Source organism: Lissotriton helveticus, chromosome 7, assembly GCF_964261635.1.
Source record: "Lissotriton helveticus chromosome 7, aLisHel1.1, whole genome shotgun sequence".
Lineage (NCBI taxonomy): Eukaryota > Metazoa > Chordata > Amphibia > Caudata > Salamandridae > Lissotriton > Lissotriton helveticus.
The window spans coordinates 314,507,585-314,528,803 of record NC_136068.1 but is presented as its reverse complement, the minus strand read 5'-3'; the positions used below and the strand labels follow the sequence as shown (position 1 = coordinate 314,528,803).

The window sequence follows — 21,219 nt, the reverse complement described above, 5'->3', positions numbered from 1 at the left end:
CACTCTCTTCTTCTTTGTAGGCCTTTGCGACGAAGTCCTAGAAGCAGACCTTCTACTGGGCGAGCGCCGGCGCCGCCGCGACCAGGGGGCTCGTGGAAGCAGAGGACAGGCTGACCACCGATCCCGGGGACGCCATCCTTGTCCTGAATCGCCTCCTGGAGGTTGACTTCTCCTTTCTAGACATCGACCTCTTCCTTGACGTCGAATGCCTCAACGTCGAAACATCCCTCGAAGGCGATCTCCTTTTCCTCGACGTCGAGTGCCTGCTCCTCGACGTCGAACGCCGAGTAGACCTCGACGGCGAGCGCCGGTGCCTGGAACCATCACGACGTCAATGACTCCTCGACGTTGATGTAGTGCTCGAGCGACGACGCTTCGACCCAGACCCAGAGTCCTTGGTCAACGGGGAGCACACGGTGGTCAATCCTCTCGACGCCATCGACGTCGACGGAGAAATGTGCCGTTTCCTGGCCTTCTCTTGACTGGGGAGCCCCCCCAGAGGCCGCAGCACGGGCAGAGGACTCCGATCCAGCCCTCCCATGCCCAGACCCACCTTGATCCTTTAGTTTCCTCAGCTCCAGGCCTTGGAGCCGGATCTTCTCCCTCTCTCTCCTGGTCCTTTTGGAAAAGGACTGGCAGATGTCACAATCCCCAGGAACATGGGATGAAGGGAGACAGAGGATACACACTCTGTGGCCATCCGATTTGGCCTTCCTGGCACACTCAGGGCATCTGTCGAACAATGCAGGCATTTGACAGAAAAGGTGGCAAAAACTGGCAAAAAACTCCAGCAAATGGAAGAAGGAATAGGTGGGCGTCGAGTGAAACACTCTAAACACTTGAAAAGTGTCAAAAAATTAGAATTAAACCCAAAAAGGGAGAGCTCAATGCTCCAGGGTCCGGCTAGCAGGAAAAAAGAACTGAAAGTAAAAGGAGTTTGCTGTGCATCATGGGATACAGAGGGTCTCTGGAGAGTTCCTTAAAGGCACGGTATCCCTTTTCCAGACATATAATGGCAGCCTATGGGGGCTTGTCTGTCCATCCCTTCCTCTCTATCATTCCAAGGTTTTTGTGAAGGGGAAGTTTCTCTATGGATGGAACTCGACACATTATGGTAAATGTGATGTTGGTAAAATATCCTTGGCATTTGTAGTTTAGGTACTGGACAGTGTAGCCTTGTAGGTACAGGCAGCATAATTGTCTTTAATTTTCTCTTAAGTGTCTATGCAGGACTGCAAAGAAGACAACTTAAGAGATTATTTTTGATTGCTCCGGGGTCCACGCACATGGGCGGGACTATTCACTAGATTATGACTATACACAGAGATCCCCCTTCTACCGAAGGAGTAGTTTCTGTCCTGTAACTCCAGTTCTGTAGTAGGGGTATCTCTGTTATAGTCATAAATGTAGTGAATAGTCCCGTCCATGTGCGTGGACCCCGGAGCAATCAAAAATAATCTCTTAAGTTGTCAAAACATGCAGAACTGCACAGACACTTAAGAGAGAATTTAAAGACAGATAATGCAGCCTATATCCACAGGCTACACTGTCCAGTACTTCAACTAGAATTCCACCAAAATACACAAACAGCACAGCCTGTCCAGGTTTCTTCACAGAGAAAAACCTTGCCTTTAACAGCAAAACCCTCTGGAATGATAGAGAGGAAGAAATGGACAGACAAGCCCCATAGGCTGCCATTATGTGGCTCAGAACAGGATACTGTGCCTTTAAGAGAACTTTCCTGAAGCCTCACAGTATCCCAGAATGCACTGCAGGTCCCTTTTACTTTCAGTTCTTTTTGAAGGCGTAACACGCCAGACCTGTAGCATTGCTTACATGAATATATATCTCTCCACCGGGGAGGAGGGCGGGCGCTTAGGACTATAACAGAGATACCCCTACTACAGAACTGGAGTTAAAGGACAGAAACTACTCCTTCTGTAGTAGGGGATCTCTGTGTATAGTAATAATCTAGTGAATAGAATGGCAAGCCCATCCCCACACCAAAGCGGCGGTGGAATTACATAACACCACTACTGTGCGAACAGATTTCGCAGCGAAGCCTGCCCAACCTGAACGTCTGTCCTGGCATCAGTGTCCAGACAGTAATGCTTAGCAAAGGTATGGACCGACTTCCAAGTGGCCGCCTTGCAGATTTCTGCAATTGGAACATTACGTAGCAAAGCAGTCGTGGCAGCTTTGCCCCTGGTGGAATGAGCCTTAGGTTTACCCCCTAAGGTCTTATTAGCCTTTTGGTAACACAATTGTATACAGGACACAATCCACCTCGAGATGGACTGTTTAGAGGTATCAAGACCGGTCCTGACTGATCCATTATTGATAAACAATTGGTCTGACCTACGAATATCCTTGGTTTTATCCAGATAAAATTTCAACACCCTCCTAACATCCAGGGAATGCAGGGACCTTTCCGCTGGAGATGAAGGATTCTGAAAAAACGTAGGTAAAGTTATGGTCTGGTTAACATGGGAATCAGATATAACCTTTGGAAGAAATTTAGGGTGAGTACGCATAACAACCTTAGCAGCATGAAATACAGTATAAGGTTCTTGGCAACACAACGCCTGAATTTCACTCATCCTGCGGGCCGATGTAATGGCCACGAGGAACGCCGCCTTTCAGGACAGGTGCTGCAACGAAGCCTTATGAATAGGTTCAAAAGGCTCCTGCATCAATCTGGACAGCACCACGTTCAATTCCCATGAAGGCGAAGGAAGCCGGACAGGAGGGAACACTTTCTTCAAGCCTTCCAAAAAGTCTTTGATCACAGGGATCTCACAGGGATCTGGAAGAAGGAAGTCTGTTAAGGGCATTTCCTGTAGGCAGTCAGCGTAGCCAAATGAACCTTAATGGAATGGACATTAAGGCCAGACTGCACCAGATGTAGAAGATACGGAAGGATGACATCTTCCTTACATGTCGTTGGGTCATAGTTCTTGGACTTGCACCAGATGCAAAACCTCTTCCACTTTTAAGCATAGGAAGTCCTAGTGGAAGGTCGCTTAGCCTCCTTCAGTATGTCCATACAATCTTCAGGTAGATTCAGATGGCCTATTGCACTATCTCAGGAGCCATGCCGCCAAACTCAAAGACGAGAGGTTGGGGTGCAACATCTGCCCCCCGAACTTCATGAGAAGGTCCGGACGGCACGGCAGCCGTATGTGAGGAAGGAGAGACCGGTGAAGCAGGTCCGTGAACCACCACTGCCTGGGCCATTCCGGGGCAATCAGTATCATCCGCGCCCTGGAATGGGACAGCTTGATGAGCACCGCCGGAATCAGGGGAATGGGTGGAAAAGTGTACAGAAAGCTGTTCGACCAGTTGATCCATAACGCATTCCCCAGCGTCCCCCGCTGGTAGTACCTGGAGGCGAAGTCTCGGCATTTGCTGTTTTCGGCGGTGGCGAACAGCTCTACGTCTGGAGACCCCCACCTTGCGAAGACTTCTCCTAGTACTTCGTCGTTTATGACCAATTCGTGGTTTTCCTGAATCAGTCTGCTCAGTGCGTCTGCCTGAACATTCTGCACACCTGGCAGATGGGTAGCAGTCAGTCCTCTGGCTAGAAGCCAGTGACAGATCACCTGCGCCTCCTGCGACAGAGTGCGCGATCTCGAACCCCCCTGCTTGTTGAGGTAATACATCGTGGTCATATTGTCCGTCTGTACAAGCAGAGAGTTGGTCTGGAAGGACGGATGAAAGGCCTTCAGTGTCAAGTGAACAGCCCTGAGTTCCAGGAAATTGATGCGATACGTGGACTCCGTCGGGGACCACGTTCCTTGTATCTGTAAGTCTCCGGATGGCGCCCCCCAGCCGTGGAGAGACCCATCCGTCACAATAGTCTGTTGGGAATGTCCTAGTGGAAGGGAACCCCTCTGAGGAGATTCTCCACTGAACACCACCACTTCAGAGACTGAAGAGCATGCAGAGACAGTCGTATCTTGTCGTCCCAAGATCCTTTCCTCTGATCCCACTGATACTCCAAGCACTACTGCAATGGTCTCATGTGCAGCCGTGCGTGTGGCGTGAGGAAGATACAAGAGGCCATCGACCCCAGTAGAGAAGACACCGTCCTCACTGTTGTAGATGGAGCGGTCATAAGAGCCTGAGCCTTCTGAAGGAGTGATAATCGTCTCTCCTCCGAAGGAGACACGCTTGCTGACAGCGTATTTATGGAGGCTCCCAAGTACTGTATGCACTGGACCTGAGTCGGGACAGACTTGGACATGTTGATGTGCAACCCCAGCTTGTTCAAGAGAACGCACGTCTTCTGGAAGTGCGCTTGAGCTTCCGAGAAGGAGGAGGCCTTGATCAACCAATCGTCCAGGTACGGGTAGACAAACACCTTGTTCTTCCTCAGGTGTGCAGCTACCACCGCCATGCACTTCGAGAATGTTTTGGGCGCAGACTTCAGCCCGAATGGCAGTACTGTGTACTAATAATGATTGGCGCCGACTTGGAATCGCAGGAACTTCCTGTGTTTGTGTGCAATGGGCACGTGGAAGTACGCATCTTGTAGGTCTCTATAGCGCAGAGCCAGTCTCCCTGTTGCAGCTGAGGATAAATCTGAAGCAACGACAGCATGCGAAATTTCTCTCTGCGAATCCACTTGTTTGCTTGTCGCTAATCCAGAATGGGCCTGAACTCGTTCTTGTCCTTCTTGCGAACCAGAAAAAGCCGGGAGTACAGACCTCTTCCCCTTTGAGACAGAGGTACGTCTTCTATCGCCCTTTTCCTTAATAGGATATCGGCCTCCGTCTGGAGCTCGCGCAGCTGAAACTGCGAGCTGACCGGATGAATTGCTGGAGGCGGGCTGGTGAACCGAAGACTGTATCCATTGCAAACAATATTCAGCACCCACATGTCCTGAGTAATTTTTCTCCACTCTGCCAGAAAAAATTGAACGCTTCCTACCACCGGAGCGGGTAACGGATGTAGGGGAAGTAACCGCTCAGGGCCGAGACCCAGCCGGGCCTTTGGTCGCTGCGGCGGACTGCTGGCTGCCTCTGCCCTTCTGGCGCTTCTGGAAGGGCCTTCGGAACTGCTGCTGCTGTTGCTGCTGCTGTCCAGACGCCTGCCCACGCCCTCTGCCCTGCGACCCAAACCGTCTCTGGAATGGGCGGTAGGTCTTCTTCTCCTTGGGCTTCTCCAACCCGACAGCCGTCAGGGTCTCGGCCTCCGCCTTCATGCGGGCCCTCTCGCCATCCGCATGCTTGCAAAACAGGGTTTCCCCCGAGAAAGGCAGATTGGCCACCCGCTGCTGAGCCTCTGGCTTGAGCGACGTAAGGCGAAGCCAAGAGTGGCGTCGCTGGCTGACACCATGACAGTACTCATGTGCCGCCAGAAGAGACACCTCAGCCGCCGCGCTGATGAGTTGGTTAGACACCAGCATCCCCTCCTTCAAAATCTCTTGAAAGTCCTCTTTCTTGTCTCGAGGAAGGAGCTCGGCGAATTTCTGGAGGGACTCCCATAGGGCACGATCGTACCGCCCTAGCAAGGCGGTGGCACTAGCCGCCTTCATCGCAGTAGAAGCCGTCCGACAGACTTTTCTGCCTGCCGAGTCTATCCAGCGGCTCTCCTTATCAGGAGGGACCGTGGAAGACTGGGTGGTGGCATGCTGCTTTCTAGCCGCCGTCACTATGACAGAGTCCGGTGTCGGATCCATTCTAAGGAAAGCCAGGTCCGAGTCCGGGGCCCGGTACTTCTTAAGGAGCCTGGAGGGAGCAGCCTTCGTCACAGCGGGAGTGAGAAACAATTCCTCTGCGGGCTCTACCAATCCTGGTACTAGAGGCAGCAATGGTCGAGACAGGTGCTTTTTATGTAGCGTCTCGAAGATCACGGACGTCGTGGGCGTAGGCAACGTCACTGTGATGCCTAACTTCGCTGCCCCCCTCAGCAGAACCTCTTGGAACGTGACTATGTCGTCTACGGGCGACACCCTCGTCCCAGGGGATTCCGACAGAGTCGGTGAGTAGTCCCTGGTCCCAGAAGAGTCCGTGCGGGACCGTGACCTGCGCCTCCTGTGGCGTTGCCTCGATCTCGTCGAAGACCTGTGACAACTCCGCGATCTACCCCTCCGACCGGAGCGAGAGCGCGATCTCCTCGGCTTGGGACGCACCACAGGCCTCACAGGCGTAGGCGACTTCGGCCTGACTGGGGTCCTCGGCCGAGGGGTCCCCTTAGGAGGAGTCGGATATTGCGGCAGCTGGGAGCCGAGGAGTAGGATGAGGCTGAGGCAGAGGCTGAGGATGAGGTTGAGGTGGGAGCGGCGGCGGGGGGGGGTCTGCGGCGGAGGCTCCTTGGGCAAGGGAGGTGGAGTTGCCCTCGGTTTAGGGGGTGTATACACCTCAGAGTACACCGAGCCCGGTTACTGTTCCTTCCTAGGCTGAGGCGATGGAGAATCCCCTATCGGCACATGACACCAACTAGATGACTCCTGGCGCCAGAACTCCTTCTGCGCCTCTTCGGCGTCGAAGAACGTTGACCCGACGGCAACCGTCGGCCCCTCGACGGCGAGCGCCTCCTCCTCGACGGCGAGCGCCTTTGCCTCGACGGCGACCTCCGCTTCAACGGCGACCTTCGCCTCGACGGCGAGCGTCTCCTCGACGACGATGAACGTCTGCGAGACTTCGACGTCAAGGATCCCCTCGACGCCGTCGCCTCGACGGCGAGCCCCGACGCCGGACCACCTCTCTACGTCAATAACTCAACGATGATGACGATGAAATAGTCACCGGTGATCTCGACGGCGGTCTATTCAGTTCCCTCGATGTCGAACGTCATCGCCGCTTCGACCCAGAGCCCTGGGGAGACAGGGAACAGACTGCAGTCATCCTTCTCGACGCAGTCGTCGGTGCAATCGACGCCGACGGAGAATGGGGAAGTTTGCTGGTCTTCCTGCCCCTGGGGAGCACCCCAGAGGCCTCAGCATGGGCAGAGGAAGTCTGCCCAGACCCACATTGTGCCTTCAGTCTTCTGTCTTCCAGGCCTTGGAGCCTGATCTTCATCCCATCTCTCAGGGTCCTGCTGGAGAAGCCCTGGCAAATGTCTCACTACTCTGGGACATGAAATGAGGGAAGGCAGGTGATGCACACCTCGTGTGGGTCAGACCTGGCCTTCTTCCTCGAACACTCTAGGCATTTGTCAAATAAAGCTGGCATTTTGACAATAAAAGGCTGCCCAGAAACCCACACAAGGAAGAAAGTAACAAGTACTTCAAAGAAATACACTCAATACACTTGAAAAAGTGAAAAAAATCACTAAATAAACCCTTAGAAAGGGAGAGCTCAATGCTCCAGGGTCCTGCTAGCAGGAGCCGGAAAAAATAACTTAAAGTAAAAGGGACCTGCAGGGCATTCTGGGATACTGTGAGGCTTCTGGAAAGTTCTCTTAAAGGCACAGTATCCTGTTCTGAGCCACATAATGGCAGCCTATGGGGCTTGTCTGTCCATTTCTTCCTCTCTATCATTCCAGAGGGTTTTGCTGTTAAAGGCAAGGTTTTTATCTATGAAGAAACCTGGACAGGCTGTGAGGTTTGGGGATTTTGGTGGAATTCTAGTTGAAGTACTAGACAGTGTAGCCTGTGGATATAGGCTGCATTATCTGTCTTTAAATTCTCTTTTAAGTGTCTGTGCAGTTCTGCATGTTTTGACAACTTAAGAGATTATTCTTTATTGCTATGGGGTCCACGCACATGGGCGGGACTATTCACTAGATTATGACTATACACAGAGATCCCCTACTACAGAAGTAGGCAATCCTAGATATCACTTGAGGGAACTTAGGGCAGAGTGGGGTGTAGGAAGGAGGATCTTAGAACGAGCTCAGTACCTTAGGCTACTTACCTGAGAAACGTGAATGCACTTCTTAGGGAGTCTCCAGGGCTGACACCTTTACTCTTGCCTGAAGGGAACTGTTAAGTAGTGATATCACCTTAGAGTTAGGGTAGAGACAGATTAACCTTTTCCTTTATAAATGCAGTCCAGACTTCAAGTAGGGACTGTTATTGGATGCCTGAGGTTTCTTGAATTGACTTTGCTTTTTATTCTGAGTCGTCTGAGACTCCTTCGCAGGATTATGTTTGTATTAGTGCCAATTTACTTTTGAACCTCTTGCTGAGGTGTTTATATGTCCAATTATTTTTGGCTTTGTAATAAATTCTTAAACTTCAGTTCATAGTCAGTGGTTCTTTAAATTGGACTTTATTGCTGATTTACAAAGCTGTTTTTATTATGAGTTTGGATACCTCCCCTCTTTACTTCTTAGCAGACAAAAAGGTTCAGTCGACCTGTCCTGGGATTCTGGAGAATTGATAAGGTAAAAATCTAGATAAGAATCCCAGCTCTGTCAGTTGGTAGCAGAGTAGGATGGTTGTCTCTAGAGTGAGGGGAGATCTAGATTAGGATAAGAGTTTTTAAGGCCCATAGAAATTAGATGATGATTGCCCAGTGGATTGTCAGCGGAAGATGGCGTTTCATGGTAAGCGACGGGGAGTGACAGTGCTGCAAAAGCAGCAGTTCGTGGGAGAGTGAGTATGAATAGGGTACTATATTGTTAGATTGCGGTGTTTGTGTTGTGATGTCTTGCGGAGTTGGAATGTCTGTTGTATGAAACTGGATCAGACAGTGAGCGTGCGCAGCCCGGGAAAATCTTAGGCTCAAGGAGTAGCTTAAGTGGGTCGGGTGTACCGTAAACCCAGAGTAATTGTCGACCATTGTTAAGGGGAACGTGAGGTACCATCGATCGCCCGCTGGACCGAGATAGGGGGAACGAGTGTGTGGGTGTGTGAGTAACTGACGCTGGTCGTGGGTTGCGGAGTGGTTGTACCCTATCAGTTGAGGTGATTGTCAGGTTGTTTCGTGGACAGACAGTTGCCAGTTCGGTGACAATTACAAGACTGTGGATGTACAGTCAGCGAAGTGATTGCTTGGTCGTAAGTGATCATTTCAGTGTGTGAATGTGATGTATGCGGGAGTGAGAGTTGAGTTGTAAAGGAGGGAAACTGCTGCGAAGCGGAGGCGAGTGACGTCAGAAGGTGCTGCACTGTGATAGGGCGGTTGGTGTGAAGCCGTGCTGGGATTGGTGGATTGTCATCAGGAAGTAGAGGAGCGCTGTGAAAAGTTGGTTTTCATCATGAAACGTTTTAAAGTGTTGCGAGAAATGTTCAAAAGGGAAAAGAAATTAGAACCCCGAGGGGGAGAAGAGGCTCCGCCCGAGGATACTCCAGCTCATTATATGGCTACGAATGTAGGGTTGCATACTCTATTGTGGCTTGAAAATTGGGCTAAGATGACTGATGGAAATGAAGAATTGACTTTTCCCAGATACAGAACTTTTAGATTGGAAGTGTTATATCAGTTGAAATCGATTATGGCTTCTTTGCGTCCTTTGCCTAGACCAACACAGTTTGAGGCATTACATGCGTGGATTAGGGTGGCACATGAGCGAAACAGGGACATGAGGCAGGAAAGAGTAAAACGATCAGTCAGAGCATTTCAGGATGTGAGGTGGGATGCATTGGCGAAGAGTTGGAGAGTACAGACTATTGAGGGGGACAGGTTGTATCCGCTGTTGGTAAAGACAGGGGACGGCCAGAAAAGGAATGCTGAAGAAGAAGACAGTGACACAGATGATAGCTTGATAGAAAGGATGTTATCAGAGAGACCTCCTCCATACAATCCAGAGTCCGAAGGGGAGAAGTCAGCTCCAATAGAAGGAGTTGGAGAACAACAAGTTCCACCTAGTACGGAAGTAGTGGGAAAGCTCTCAACAGGGGAGATGCAGAATGTAGGAGGCATTTGTCCTCAGAGGTTGCCAGATGCCCTTATGGTACCGGTTACCATTGGTCCCATAGTGTCAGTGTACAATCCAGAGCCGGTGAGAAACGTAACCATCACAGATGGGAATGGAAGGGAGCATCAGGGATGTAAGGAACAGTGTAGTGGATGGGTTGAGCCAAATGCCAAGGCCTGTGGAATGGAGTAATCCGTTGCCGGCTACTGCAGATTCGTCCAGAGGACTGATGGATCTGAGGGGACCAAGACCAACATCTCTTGGCGAATTGAGGCCAGATTTAAGAACATGCGAGACTGTAGAAGGGGCTCAAAGCCAGTGGCCAAGAGAGGATTGGGACCATGGGAGTGCAGAGAACAGGACGGCTTTTAGAGAGACACCCGAAGCGAATAGGTGCAGAGAATAGGACAGTGCTTGCAGGGAATCAAGTGGTTTATCTAGTAGAGGTACCCTGTCAGCAGCAGTGAAAGCGAAAAGGTTGGACGTAATGCGATTAAAAGCAGAAGTTGATGAGATAGTGGAGGGAAATTTACCCTTAGAGAGAGTGGAACTCTATGAGCCAGATGAGTTGCTGCTTGTAGCGAAGGATGTGACTCGCAAAGCGAAGTCGGCACATGAGAAACTAACTGAATTGGCAAATAAATATGATGTGCACCTGTCCAGGATGAAAATGTTGCAGGGAAATCATAGGTTGCAATACACTGATCAAGACCTAGAAGAGAAGAGGGTAATTGGCTTAAAAACCCACATTAAAGAGCTGATTATAGGAATACGAGCCTGGAGCAGACTCGACAAATGGGAAGAATGGTGGTCAAAGGAAAAGTGTCAGAAGGAGTGTGGTAGAGACACCCAATCCAGGAGGGGGAATGGCAGGAGTTGGGGCATACCCTTTACGGGAAGTGGCCAATGGAGGATACGTGCAACCAGATCGAGACGCTGTCACAAACGGGCCATCGCCTTTGGTTATGAAAAAGTATGTACAGGTGATCACATGGCTAAAATCTAAGGTATCCCCACAGGATGTTGACTGGGTGAAGATAGATCGGACGGTTCAGGAACCAAAGGAGACAGTGCATGAATATTACGAAAGACTGTTGCAAGCCTTTAAGCAGTACAGTGGGTTGGATGTAATGGATCCTAAGGATATGGGACAGTTTGTTTTGAAGTTTGTTTGGGATTGAGGCTTGATATCTGCCTTATGATCCAGCAGCATTTGATTTGTTGGCAAAACAAGCCGTTGGACGAAATCTTGAGGTATGCTAGGTACTGTAGTGATGAAATAGACTCGAAAAACAAAAAGCTTAAGGACAAATAGATGCTGGTCCAGATGCAGGCGGCTGACAAAGGTCAGGTGCAGTCAGGAGGAGGTACGCTGGGAAGGAAGCAGAATGGTCACAACAAGACAAAGGGAAATGTAGAGGATTCCAAGCAGAGAATAGACCTAGCCACGTTGAAAAGGACTAATGCCTGCCACCAGTGTCATCAGATTGGACAGTGGAGACGAGAGTGTCCTTTGAATCCTGCAAATCACGCCCAGCAGGAGGAAGAGGTAGAGCAGGTACAGGTGCCTCAGGTGACAACGACTGTGTCAAAGACAAAAACAGTCAAAGGGGGGACTTCGGCTCCGTGAGTACAGGTTCCCCAGCCACCGAGGATCCAGTCAGGGACTCTGACTTACCAGCAGATGCCTCTTTTTGATGAGTGATAATTGTTACTTAGACCCGTTGGCATGACGCTGCCTGAGAGGGGCAGTCTTGGATGTAGACCAGAGGGGACCATTTGAGGAAGTGGATGTTGGTCACCCCACCACCTTTCTGGTTGATACTGGTGCTACCCGTTCTGCTGTGAGATCTGCAGTAGTCCCCAACCTACCCCTCTCGGGACAGACAATCCAAGTTGTAGGTGTTGTGAATAGGAAGATGACTAATCCCGTGACAGAACAGATTCCTGTGAAAATAGGATCGTTTCGTGACAGACATCAGTTTGTGGTGTGCGATTCGAGTCCTATTTGTTTACTAGGGAGGGATCTCTTGTGAAAGCTTAATTGTACCATCTATTGTACCCCCATAGGAGTGAAACTGCAAACTAATGATGATGCTACCTTTAAGGTCGCAAATCAGCATGTTTGTACAGAGATGTATCCTATTTTGACTGTGGAAGAGCTTCCACTGGACTTGACAGATTCAGTCTCGCAGGAGGTGTGGAATTTTACTGGAGAGGACATAGGATTGATCAAAGGAGTTGAACCAGTTAAGATTCAGGTTAAGCAGAATGCTGAATTCCCAAGAACCCCTCAATACAATTTGACTCCAGAAACAATTGCAGGGATAAAGCCTGTGATTGAGTCTCTGATTAAGCAAGGAATCATGAAAGGGGTAATGGGCAGTCCATGTAACTCGCCTATTATGGGATTGCAGAAACCGAGTGGGAAGTTCAGAATTGTACAGGATTTGCAATAATATAGTTGTTCCATGTTGTCCAGTGGTACCGAATCCATCTGTGGTACGGTTTCAGATTCCGTGCCAAGCTGAGTGGTTTATCGTGATTGATTTGTGTCAATCTTTCTTCTTGATCACTCTGCATGAAGTGAGCCAATTTATTTTTGCTTTTAAGCTGGAAAACCGTGTCTTAACATGGTGTTGTATCCCTCAGGGTTACACAGAGTCCATCGATCTTTAATCAGATCTTGAAGAAGAATATTGAGTCTTGTACTGCCGCAGAACTCTGTTCTCGTACAGTACATTGACGACCTCCTTGTGGCGTCAGAGACTGAGGATGCATGCAGAATTGATAACATTGCCTTACTAAGTCATTTGGCAGAGAATGGACACAAGGTGTCGCCAAACAAGTTACAGTACTGTTTGAATGAGGTGCAGTACTTGGGTCACCGAATAGAAAGAGGAAGGTGTCAACTGATAGGATAGAGGCGATCATGGAAATGATGGTGCCTTCTACTCAGAGAGAGGTTAGGATGTTCCTAGGGATGGTTGGCTACTGTCGCCAGTGGATTGCCAACTTCTCCTTGAAGGCAAAGCCTTTGCAGAGACTGACGCACAAGGATGTGAGTGATCTGGTACAATGGGACAACAAATGTATGAAGGCTTTCCTTGAATTGCGAGAGGATCTCTGTTGTGCTCCAGCACTGGGAATGCCTGATTACAATAAGCTTTTTTCACTATTCTGCTGTGAACGAGAAGGTTGCGCTTTAGCAGTACTAGTACAAGATCATGGAGGTGTCCGTAGATCAGTTGCCTACTTCTCAGCTACTTCAGATCCAGTAGCTTCAACGTTGCCCTGATGTCTCAAATCCGTTGCTGTAACAGGTGTCAGCATTGAAAGATGTGAAAGCATTGTCATGGGTCATCAGCTTACTGTTTATGTACCACATTCTGTTGAACCTTTGATGACCAGGACCAAGACACAGCACCTGACAAACAATAGGCTCACATGCTACGAGCAGATCATACCTGCTGCGGAGAATGTGACCCTTAAGAGCTGTACTGTTTTGAATCCCGCTACCTTGATGCCGTTGCCAAACACACTTGATGAAGATTGTGCGGACTACGATTGTCTTGATGTGACTGAACTTTGCACCAACCAGAGACCGGACATTGTTGATGAACCATTGGTTGACCCGGATGAAATTTTCTTCGTTGATGGTTCATGTTTAAGGGACAGCGTTGGTCAATTGAGAGCAGCTTTTGCTGAAGCTGCGTGCCTGGAAGGAGTATACTCCGCTCAGGTGGCTGAGATCATTGCTTTGACTTGTGCCTGCATAGCAGCAGATCCGATTCGGATTACTATCTACACTGACAGCCAATATGGGTTTGGTGTGGTTCATGACTTTGGACAGTTATGGTCCCAGAGAGGTTACATGACATCGTCGGGATCACCCATCTGCAATGGGGAGTTTGTGAGGTTGCTCCTAGAGGACTTACAACGTCCCAAAGAAATTGCTGCTGTAAAGTGCACGGCTTATGGAAAAGGGGCAGATTTCGTGTCACTTGGAAACCGCTATGCGGACGAATTTGCACAATTCTGTGCTGAACAAGGTTATATCTTTACTGAGAACCATGTTGTAGGGGGTGAAGAAGGAACCGATTTTAACATGATGCTGGCCATGGTCGATACTTGGGATTAGCTCAAGTGTTTGCAAGAACAGGTGTCCGACCATGAGAAGAATGTGTGGATCAATTCAGGCTGCGTGAAAGGGGATGTGGACATTTGGGTCTCTGGTGTTGCCGGATGAGTTGTTGAGTCCGATGGCAAGATAGATTCATGGTGCAGTGCATTTAGGAAGAAATGTGATGGTGCAAGGGTTCCGACAGACATGGTACAATCCACGGTTTCGTGCGGTGGCAGAAGCTGTGTGTCAGAGGTGTGTTACGTGCCAACAAATGAATGTCAGAAAGAGGACTGCAGTTACCATGAGTCACATTGGAAGGTCAGGGGGGCCCTTCAAATGAATGCAATTGGATTTCATTGAGATGCCTAGGTGCAACTACTTGAGGTACATCATGGTAGTGGTGTGCGTGTCTTCAAGGTGGGTGAAGGCATACCCGACCCCCGCAGGTGTGATACACTCACAGTAGCTAAGCTGTTGTTAAGGGAGCTTGTCCCTCGATTCGGGATTCCGACCTCTTTGGAATCGGACAGAGGAACGCATTTTCATAGTGAAATCATTAAGATGCTTTGCACAACACTGAATATTGATCAGAGACTCCATTGTAGTTATCGTCCAGAGGCTTCTGGAATAGTGGAGCAGATCAATGGGACTCTGAAAGCTCGAATGGTGAAAGTGTGTTCATCTACGTCTCTGAAGTGGCCTGATGCCTTGCCGTCGATGAGTATGCGCAGTACCCCAGACAGGAGAACAGGTCTTTCCCCACACAAAGTACTGACGGGAAGTGTTATGAGGTTGCCAGCGGTGCCAGCAGCGGCCCAGATTAATATTACAGATGATCTGATCCTCGATTATTGCAAAGGACTCACTGATGTCGTCCGTTCTGTGTCTCATCAGGTGCAGGCTGCTGTGGTCCCGGCATCTAGTGATCTCTGTCACGACCTGAGTCCAGGGGACTGGGTGTTGGTTCGGAAGCACGTGCTATAGAGCTGCTTGGATGTTCGGTGGAGAGTCATCCTAGTCACGAACACTGCAGTGAAGTGTGGGGGGCAGCCGAGCTTGATAAATGCTTCCCATACCTGTCGAGTTTCAGCACCTTTGGAAGAAACAGCTCCTCTCCCGAATGAAAATCAAGCTTAGGTTGCAGGGTCACAGGAGGGGACACGCCAAGCTGTGAGGGTGTCTGATGCAGCTGCTTGCTCACTAGATCAAGCTGAGGAGGCTCACAACGGCAGCGACTCCGAAACTGACTCCGAAAGGGGAAGTTACTGTGAAAGTGGTCCAGAGTCAAACTCAGCTGAAGAAAGTCGTGAGCAGGGCGAGCAAGAAGAAAGTGCGAGAGCCAGCAGAGCAGAGGAACGGTGGCCAGAGAGACAAAGGCAACTGAACTTGCGACTGGTTTCTGAAAGAGATCTTCCTCCTGTGTCTGAAGAATCCGAATCAGACGAAGGCGAAGAAAGGCAAGCTCGTGGAGGTCTAAGGAGATCAAGACGAACGAGGGTGCCTTGCCGGAGGTACACGACTCCTGAGTGGACTTACCTTGTGACTGATGCCAGGAGTTCTGAATCGGGGAGGGTGAAGGCAGTGACAGTGATCAGTACCAGTCCTAACATCAAGTTGGATGTGCTGTTGTTGGTACCAGGACTTGAAATTGAAGGTGTACTGACCATCATAGTCCCGAATCCACCGATTCTGAGCGGAATTCGCCATCTGATTTTGAGTAGACTGATCTTTCCTATGTTTGGTCCTGAAATACCTTTTCATGAATCTATTGTTCTTCGTCTTGAACTTTTGGAATATGTGCTAGAGGCGGTTGGAACAAATCTTATGGTGGATGAATGAGACTTTTCTGTAAATAAATTGAGTTTGACAACCTAGGTCCGAGTGGAAGAAGAAGAAATTTAGGGACTTCCCATAGAGGACGGAGAAGGATTAGGGTTGTCTTTGAAAACTTTAAATAAGGAACTGAAGCCTGAAGGGGACTTTCAGCTTTCTAAGGTGTGATTCGAATTGGTTCGAGCAACTAAAGTTGGAGAGAAGAGATTGTGAAAATTGTTGCTGAACAAGAAAATATGTAAATTGTCCTGAGACCATGGAGGCTGGAAAGCTGAATCGTAGAGCTATGTGCATTGTAGGCACACATGTAGGAGAAGTGATACTCTTCGTTATCCTAGTAGTTGTAGTTTCGTATTTAGTACCACATGAGCAGGCAGTGGAGGTAGAGAAACACCTACACCTAATACTCCTAGCGAAAAAGAGGTCAAAATAGGAGATAAAAGAGCTTTGCTACTAGAGGAAAGTCATAGGTTACATGCTGATCTGTCTATAGGCAATTTCAAGCTTAATGTGTATGCGAAGTTGTTGTAGGAGTACATTGAGGCCATGGATGCGAAAGATTGTTGTGTGTATGCAATTACCTGCATCTATAGATGAGGGTATTAGATACCATCACCTTCCATTGACTTATGGAATTTCATGTAGTTGCTGCTTCGTATTTTCTATGGACATAATCATTTTCAGCATTTATTTTCGAATTATGATGCTGTACTTCCTGAAGTACCTACCTATAAGCATTTGAATAAGTATGATTATTACAAATCAGAAGACAGACTTGGGACATATTTTATTCCGACTCAAGAGTCGGATACGTCTTATGCTCATCGCCATAATCGGAAATGTTTGTTGTCAGATACAGAGAAGAAATTCATAGAACAAGTAGAAGATAGATACCGGGAACAAAAGCAGTTGCGAGATTCAGGACAGGGTAAAGTGGATTGGACAGATGAAGAAAAGCTGCACAAGTCAAAGGGCAGTTATGGTCCAATAGCTCTAGATGAAGTGCAGAAACGGAAGTTGTGCATTCATAGACCACAGACATACTATGAGAATGTGTACGTAGGTCATACCACTTGTGAACATACTTTCACTTTATTCATAGTATTATTCAAAGGACTTTTTGCAGTGTGTGGTGCAGGTTATTCCGACTGTGTATTTTGTTTGCAGGAGGAATGCATATGTGCGACTGCCTGAGAAATGGTATGGAACGTGTTATTTAACAATCAGTTTTCCCAAGATTTACCATACGGAAGATTTTTAACTTTTAGAGGGAGGACAACATGTGAGAGTGAAGCGAAGTGAAAGTGCAGGAGCCATAGTTGGAGACATTTTTGGAGCAATGATACCAACTTTGGGAGTGATTTTGAATGATGTGAAAATTAGAAGATTGGCAACTGTAGTGGATGAGTTGTCAATGAATACAGCTAAATCGTTGGTGTTGGTTGAAGGTGAGAGGTTATCGATAAGAACTATGGTTTTACAAAATAGTCTTGCTTTAGACGTCCTTCTAGCGAAAGAGGGAGGAGTCTGTAAACTTTTGAAGGTCCAAGAATGTTGTACTTCTATACCAGACAACAGCAAAGATCTGGAGAAATATACAAGCAACATTACTGCGATCCATAGTGAGATCGAGGATCTGACTGAGGAAACTGTGTGGGAAAAGGTTGGCAAAGGATTTGGCAAAGTAGGAAGTTGGTGTGCAAACCTTGGAAAGGGTTTTCTTGGTTTTGTGTTGAAACACTTAATATAGTTGTGGCATGTGTGATTGGATTGTGGGGTTTGGTACGAGCTTATAAATGGTACAGATCAAGCAGACTGGAGAGATCATTGAGAGTGCAAGAAAGACTAATGGAGACTGCAGGAGAGTCAATATCGGAATCTTAAAACAAGGATTTGCTCAAGAGAGGGAAAGTGGCAACAATCTCCGTTTAACTCGGTTCTTTCCTTAAGGGTGGTGTATTGTGTGATGACACAGGTCATCAAAGGGGGGGAACTGAGAGAGCGCTGTGTTATTTTGAAAATTGTAGGGGTGCATTATAATCACCCGTAGTCAGCACCCGCATATTTAGAGGAAATACCAATGTGTGTTTAGAAATGTAACATTAGGTCAGGAATTAGTGCAATGTGTGAAGGGTACATTCATAGCGTTTGTAGATTAATGTAGAGCTTTAACAGGAGTGTGATGCTTTATATAACGTAAAAATGTTATTAAACGTGTATTGTAAATTAGTGAACGTGCCATATTAAGAGTTGCACATGTAGTAGACAGAATGTGACACTTTAACATGGAAAAGAGCTTACATTTAGAGTTAGAAAGGCAATGTTTTTGTATTGGAATAGAGTGCATTGCTTATAATGTAGAATCGTTTCAAAATGCATCTAAACGTGGAAAGGCCTGGGACATAGAGAAGACAGTAGAGGCCTAACTGTGATTTCTTTATTTAGATTTGGTTATTTTTGTGAAGTAATTTCTTGCTGGATAAGGTGCTGTTCTCAGAGAATATTGAAATGTAACTTTGAATGTGCACCAGATTGCATCTCAGTATTACAGTTCCAAGGCCACAGATCTCGTTAGGTAGAATGATCCATTGTTTAGAAGTTAGGCCGGTAGGAGTGCGGACGAGTAACTGCCAGAGGAATGTCCATCCGCAACATTTGGCGGAGAAGGTGCCTGGCATCCAAGGACACCTTAACGGACGCTGGATGGAAGAATGCCATGCTGGAAAAATCCGAAAACCGATACCTGCCCAGCGGGGTGTGCCTTGGGGCGTACCTACGATTTTGGGAGTTTTGTATTAGGGACAGTACCTGAGGGTGGAGAGCAGATTTTGTTAGGAGGTTTCCAGAGCAGGATGTAGGCAATCCTAGATAGCACTTGAGGGAACTTATGGCAGAGTGGGGTGTAGGAAGGAGCATCTTAGAACGAGCTCAGTAGTTTAGGCTACTTACCTGAGAAACCTGAATGTACTTCTTAGGGAGTCTTCACGTCTGACACCTTTACTCTTGCCTGAAGGGAACTGTTAAGTAGGGATGTCACCTTAGAGTTAGTGTAGGGACAGATTAACTTTTGCCTTTTCCTTTATAAATGCAGTCCAGACTTCAAGTAGGGACTGTTATTGGATGACTGAGGTTTCTTGAATTGACTTTGCTTTTTATTCTGAGTCGTCTGAGACTCCTTCGCAGGATTAGGTTTGTATTAGTGCCAGTTTACCTTTTGAACCTCTTGCTGAGGTGTTTATATGTCCAATTATTATTGGCTTTGTAATAAATTCTTAAACTTCAGTTCGTAGTCAGTGGTTCTTTAAATTGGACTTTATTGCTGAATTTACAAAGCTGTTTTTATTATGAGTTTGGAAACCTCCCCTTTATACTTCTTAGCAGACAAAAAGGTTGAGTCGACCTGTCCTGGGATTCTGGAGAATTGATAAGGTAAAAATCTAGATAAGAATCCCAGCTCCGTCACCCTCAATAAAGGATGCCTCTTCTTCCACTGTGGAAGCTCCAGGGTGTCCTTCCTCTTCACTGATGTCTGCATGGCCGAAGATGAAGGGAGTTTCTTCAATTCTACTCCTCAGCATTTCTAGCCAACGTGCTTGACGGTCTCAGAGTGTTTTCATCGAGTGGAAGGAGTAACAGGTCTCACAATCCGCTTCTCTGTGTTTAGATTACAGACCTGACGTGAGTCAGTCCGTGGATATTGTGTGTGGCAGCGAGGGCAGAAACTGAATGGCATCCATTCCATTACCAGCAGGAAATTCTCTGGAGAACCTGGTGGAGAGCGAATACGATGGCCTCCAAGGGGCTGCAATGGAAGTGCATCAACTCAACGAGCGATGAAGCTTTCCTCAATTCATGAGTGGTAAAGCACTATCAAAACAATACAGATGAGGGTTAGAGTGGAAAATAAACCAAAAAGAGCACAGTTCTGGTCAAATCCGGATTGTAAGCACACATGTCCTAACCAGACAGAGGAAAGAAAACAACCTAACAATTGAGACAGTGCCCATATGCATTATCACCAAGCGGAGGAGGAGACACTCGTGACTCGAAAGTCTTCTTTGAAGAAAAACAACTTGCACACATCCAACACCAAATTGCAAGAGTATGCAAAGCATGTGTTTCTACAGCTGCACATGCCTTTTCTCCCAAATGGTCTTTATTTACAAAAGAAACAAAAAGGTGAGTTTTACGGAAGATTCCCTTTCGTTTGAAACAATCCTGTTTCAATTTCAATAAAGGTCAGATGGATCATAGTTCTTCCTTAGTTTTTTTGACGTGGAAAGAAATGAAGGACTATGATGAAGGCCTTCAATCTTCTTTGGTCAACAAAATAAAGAGAGAGGATATTAAAGGAAAATGAGCCTTCAGTATAAGTTCCCTTTTTGTTTAGATGTACCTCAGCCGGCACTTCTGAGAAGGTGCCAGGAGGAAAAGAATATATGCAAGATGATGGCAGGCTTGGGAAAATTAGTGCAAATAGAAGGAAGGGAGGGAAAAAAGGGTGATGAGCCAGAAGGAAACAAGGAGGAACATGGAACGAAGGGAAAAGCAGGATGAAGATCAAGGAGAGTGGTTAGTTAGTTCGAAATGCAATAGGAAAGAGGGAGGAGCAGAGAAGGATAGGAGTAGGTGGTGAGTTGGCGGAAATCAGTTGACATGGGAAGGAAGAAGGGACGGGTAACAGAGTGAGACATAAGTGTGAGTAGAAGCATATGGAAAAGGGCTACTGTTGTAAAATCTCAAACCAATGGCTGAAAAAGACTAACCAAAGAAAGACAATAGTTGAAAAGGGCAACCCCAAAAGACATTCCAGGTACATTTTTAACAAAAGGTCTATTTGAAAGCTGTACTGTCAAACCCTAGATACAAAAAAGAAATCAGAATTGGTCGTCCTAATAATTCACCTGTATATAATGTTCAAAGAGTGCAGGTAACCAATAGCACACGCCACTTCTGCTGCATAGAAACGGGCACGGGGTTCCAAGAAGGTTCTTTCTCGCTGTAAGTGGAAGAACAACTACAACACAAAAAAAATATATAAACTGAGTTAAGGCTTACCTAAATGAGCAGGGTCTTGATCATAATGTAAAATATTCATTTTGTATGGATTTTTTGTGCCCTGGTGACTTATGACACAAGGGAAGCAAAAATTCGCACAGATTTCATACATGGGGGTATTTATGGAAACAGATATTTATCAATTTGCTCATTGTTAACTAACGGTCCCAGTAAAGGCTTCAGCTCTGTGATAACACACATACTTAGACTTTTTTTAATACAAATCTGTTTTATTTTTTAACACAGCGGTAAGCCTACAACCTCATGCCGAGGCCGGCCTCGTAAATGATAACTCTCGTGTTGTAGTGCCAGCGTGAATGGGGAAGGGGTTTCGACACAGCGCCTTGCCTACAACCCTCCAAGGAGGGACGGCCGCGTGACTTAAGGGGGCA

General features: G+C 47.5%; 1 protein-coding gene across 6 annotated transcripts in view; it reads right to left on the bottom strand.

Annotated features, from left to right (window-relative positions):
• SGK2 (serum/glucocorticoid regulated kinase 2) overlaps positions 1-21,219 on the bottom strand; it is a 448,429-nt gene that overhangs the window by 115,907 nt on the left and 311,303 nt on the right. For all 6 annotated transcript variants that reach the window (XM_078652126.1, XM_078652129.1, XM_078652128.1 and 3 more), the window contains one exon: positions 20,674-20,786. In XM_078652126.1, the coding sequence (XP_078508252.1) occupies positions 20,674-20,786 (113 nt within the window). The remainder of the gene's footprint in view (positions 1-20,673; positions 20,787-21,219) is intronic.